At 60.7% G+C, this 4343-nt stretch overlaps 1 protein-coding gene across 1 annotated transcript in view; it reads right to left on the reverse strand.

The window, feature by feature from the left end:
• DNMT3B (DNA (cytosine-5-)-methyltransferase 3 beta) overlaps window positions 1-3667 on the reverse strand; it is an 18969-nt gene extending 15302 nt beyond the window's left edge. The window contains exon 1 of the mRNA XM_009318745.1: window positions 3563-3667. Coding sequence (XP_009317020.1) covers window positions 3563-3667 — 105 coding nt within the window. The remainder of the gene's footprint in view (window positions 1-3562) is intronic.
• Window positions 3668-4343: the final 676 nt, after the last annotated feature.

Genomic DNA, 4343 nt, shown 5'->3' on the forward strand with positions numbered 1-4343 from the left:
GCAGCGGGACGCGGCAGACAGCTCGCCATGGGGGGCAAAGTCCTGGTGCCTGCAGTGAGTTAAACTCCCCCAAAGGGAGAAAACTCCTCCTGCCCCCCTCCCAGCCTCTGCTCCCCCACCCCAGGGCAAAGAGGCAGAGCAGGGGTCTGCACCGGCAGCACTCACGCACCACCACCCCCTGCCCCGGGGGCCGGGGGAAGCGAGTGCCAGCGTCCCCCCGCCCCGGGAGCTGCTGCTGCGCAGATAAAGCCCAGCCAGGCATCCCCCCGGGAGAGGTGGGGCATGCCTCGCCTGCGCCCAGATGCCTCTGCCTTCCCTCGGGTGCCCTCCCTGGATCCTGTTTTTGGAAGTGGAAGCTCCCAGGCTCTCCCAGAGGCACCCGGGACTACGCTAACGAAGCTGCCTCATTGCTGGGCTATGAATCTGTGCTGCAACTTGCCTCTTTGCCAGCACAGTCATTTCAGGAGCACGTAACTCAGCTCAACGAGCGAAGGAGCAAGCAGGGCTTTACCCACCTAAGGCCCTGTTAGGAAGCAAAAGCACCCCCCCCCGCCCAACCCCAAAGAGACCCCGGGCTCCAGCCCCGCTGCCCCCTCCCCGGCGCTCTCGCTCAGCATCGCCTCCAACTGCTTCCCTAACAATTGAGATTTCTGCTTTGAGATCATCTGTCAGCACCTCTGACAAACAAAGACCAGTCGGGGTTTGATGTTTCAGATGCCAAGGGCAGCGTTAAAACCCCGGTAACATCCAAACACAAAGAAAAACAGGTGTCCGGCACCCACTGCCACAGGCAGAGCCCCCGGGTGCATGTCCTGCCTCCCCCCACAGACACATCTCCTCAACAAAGGGATGAGAAGGAGAGGAATGGCACCAGAGGGAGTCTAAAGCTGCGTAAACCCCTACAGCTGTGTGCAGAAATCCCACTGCTGCAGCACATCTGCTCCCAGACCCGGCGAACAATTCCTGGGAGCTGCCCAGACTTGCTGGGCTGCCCCCGGCTGCCCCCCGCCCAGGCGGCCAGTCCCGCATGCCGGCCCCGCAAACACCGGCCCTGGATGCTCTCGGATGCAGCGACACGTCCCGGTGCAGCACAGCCGGGTCAGCTCCTCCAGGGTCTGCTGCCCCTCCCCAGCCTGCGATGCTGCAGAACGGCAGTGACCATAGCCGGCAGTGATACTGCCACAAAAACCAGCAAATTTCAAAAAAAATAGTGAATCTCACAAAAAATAGCGAATCTCACTCAGGAATCCATACAGCGAGGTGTGAGAGGATATGCTGCTCTCTTAGCACGAGGGTGACCCAGAGGAGAGGCTGGGGACAGGGAGATGGGGCAGCATGAGGCTGTTAATGTCCAGGGAGGACAGGAGCAGGCACAGCCACCTCCCAGCCCTGCAAAACATCTGCACTCTCAAAACCCCACCAGGACCTTCAGAGGACCTTTGCATTTGGTCCTTTGTCAGGAGCCTGTTTGGCAGCCTCAGACGGGAGCCTGAGCCCAGAAGGTTCAAACTTGCACCTCAAAATGGTTTTTCCTTTCTCAGCCCCGGGAGCTGCCCAGTGCTCAGCACGGCCAGCCCGCAACAGGCGATCGGGCGAGCATGTCCCTGCCAGCCCTGCGCTGGGGAAGGGACGCAGCGGCCGAGTCTCTCACCCCACCCCACGGGAAGGGCAGCCCTGCCAGCTGCTCTGGGGGATGTGCAGCCAGGACTGAGCACCCGATGTGCCAAGCTCAGCTTTGCTGAGAGCTCAGGCAACTCCGACATCGTCTTTGTTCCAATTATAAAGTGGGAAAAAAGAGTTCACTTTGGAAGCAACCGCTCCCTGGCAGAGCTGGAGACCCCCACACCAGGGCTCTGCTGGTCCGCGGGACCCGGCCGCAGGCACCGGCCTAAGCACAGCCATTTCACCTCACCGGGTTCAGGCAGGGCCTGCAGTGTACGTGCAGGAGCAAGCAGTGCATACGCAGGAGCATACGCACTGCTTGCTCCGTGCACTTCATCAGCTGCACCGCCCGAGATCACTCGAGGACATCCCGTCACCATCCTCCGATACGCAAGCGGGAAAGGGAACATCACACCACGACCCAAACTGCAAAGCTAGTTAAACTCTTGCTTTCCCACAAACCTACCCCGAGGCAGCGGGACTGCAGTACCCATCCCTTCTCCTCTTGCTGCTGCCTTTTGCACCAAGCAATAAAGCCGCACGCTCAAGACTGTCCTGCCTGCTGAAGAGGGCCATCCGGCCCCCTGCCCCATCAACTGCCGAGGATCTCCCGCAGGAGCCGCCGTCCTCGCAAGCCTCACCACCTCCTGCTCAGGAGGCAGGCTCAGCCCTTTGTCCTCGCCTCCCCTCACAGAAACGCACACCAACATGTGCACACAGGGCATTACGAAAATAATAAGAAACAGAGCACTCCCCTCACATGTTCTGTCTCACGGGAGGAGGAGAAAAACAGCACCGCGGTGTTTGCACTGCTTAACACACTGCAAACATACAGGCATGCATTGCAGCCATACGCTTCGCACAAGAATCCACGAAGAATAAAGTAATGCAGAATTCCAGCTCCGATGCTCAACGCTCCCCAAGAGACTGGCGCTAGCGGCAGCCCTGACACTGCCTGGTGACCAGGACGTCCCCTGCAGCGATACCCCACCGAGACAATGAACCCGCTGACTCCGGATCCCGCCCTAGTTTTGCAATACCAGTTTCTTTAAGGTTTGCCAAACTGGTTAAAGACCATGCCACGATATTAACTGCTTAGAGAGACTCCTGGTCCCTGCCCAGCCGAGCTCGCCGGCTGCCCCGGAGCGGGCAGAGCAGGCAGAGCGGCTGTGCTCACCTGCCAGGCGTCCCGGCAGGGCCGTGCCTCCGGACCCCGCTGCCCCCAGGACCAGGGCTGCTCCCCCAGCCTGGCTCGGCTGGTTTCAGTTTTCCTTCTTGAGAAAACAGAGTGGCCCTTATCAGGTGCGTTTCCCCAGTAGGTGGAGAGATCGCAGGGGAGACAGCCGGACTTTGCCTCCAGACAGGGGCATGCATATCAAAAGGCTGGAGGGAAGCGTTTTACATGATGGCTGGGATGGCAGCCATCACCCAAGCCCTGTTTGAATAACAAAAAGAAATAAAGGACCCCAATGGCCGGGGCTCGCTCCCTCCAGCCTGGCTCCTGCCGAGGGCTCTGGGCTATCTCTGGGCTATGGCGCACACAAATGGCCTTTAACTCTCCCCAAACTGAACATTTCCCCCTAATCCTGGGAAGAAAAGAGTTGCTGGGTTGGCAGTTTAGTAAGAAAGGGAGCCCATTTTGGCAGATATGCTCATTAAGAAGGGCAGGCTCTCCCCTCCCCTGCCCGTTTCCTGTGCCTGGCCCCTCTCCGGCTCTCGCCGCACTCCCGCGCTCCGGCACTTCCCTCCATTTTCCCCCTGTTTCCTCTCCTGCCCCCCCTGCCCCGCTCCGCTCCCCCGCTGGACCGCAGCAGCCCTTTGCGGCCTCCCCCAGGCTCCAGCACGTCGCCCGCTGCCTTTCAGCAAAGCTCGGTTGAAAGAAAAGAAACAAAAAACAAACCGGCCCCTCCTCTCCCAGTGAAGACCAGGCCTGAGAAGTCTCCTGGGCAGCCACCATCACAGCCCGCCGCTGCTCCAGCCGCTCTAGGCTCTTTACCATGCTCATCTCGGTCACGTCCCGCTGAGATGAGCCACGTTGGCTCTCCCGAGCCCCCTGCCCAGGGACGTGCTCGGCGTGGAGCAGGCTCCTGGGCTGGTGCTGCCTGCGGGCAGGGCTGGGGGCTGCGGGGGCTCCGCCGTCACGCAGGTGGGTCTCACTCAGCGGTAGCAGGTCCTCCGTCCAGAGTGCTTACTGCTTCATCTTTCCCCTGCACAAGAGGACATAAAGTGATGACAATGACACCTCGCTGTCCCCATCTCCCCTGGCCTGACCCGTACAGCGGGGCTCAAGCCTCCAGCTCTCCCCATGGCCGGGGACTGGGACACCCTGGCTCATTCCCCCTCATTTCGTTAGAAATCAGGAAACTGGAAACAGAGGCAGAAAAGGCAAGTCCTGCTGCAGGGGCAGCACGTTTCAGCCCCCTCGCTCCTTCTCCAGCCCCCTTTTCCGAGGGAGATCGGTGCAGCATCAACGAGAGCCCCAGGACCAGCGCTCGCCCCGGGTGTCCACCCGCTGCTCCCCTCTCCCGGACTCCTGGGACTTGCGCCCCACGTTGGGGCCACTCTGGAGTTCATTCCTCTTTCTCCGATGCTCTCTCTCCCCTGCCTCTGACTCCATCGGAGCTTCTCCCCGGGCTCGGGAGGAGGAGGAGGATGCCGGCAGAGCTCCCCCCGGGTCGGTA

This window comes from Pygoscelis adeliae, unplaced genomic scaffold, assembly GCF_000699105.1.
Source record: "Pygoscelis adeliae isolate BGI_AS28 unplaced genomic scaffold, ASM69910v1 Scaffold432, whole genome shotgun sequence".
NCBI lineage: Eukaryota > Metazoa > Chordata > Aves > Sphenisciformes > Spheniscidae > Pygoscelis > Pygoscelis adeliae.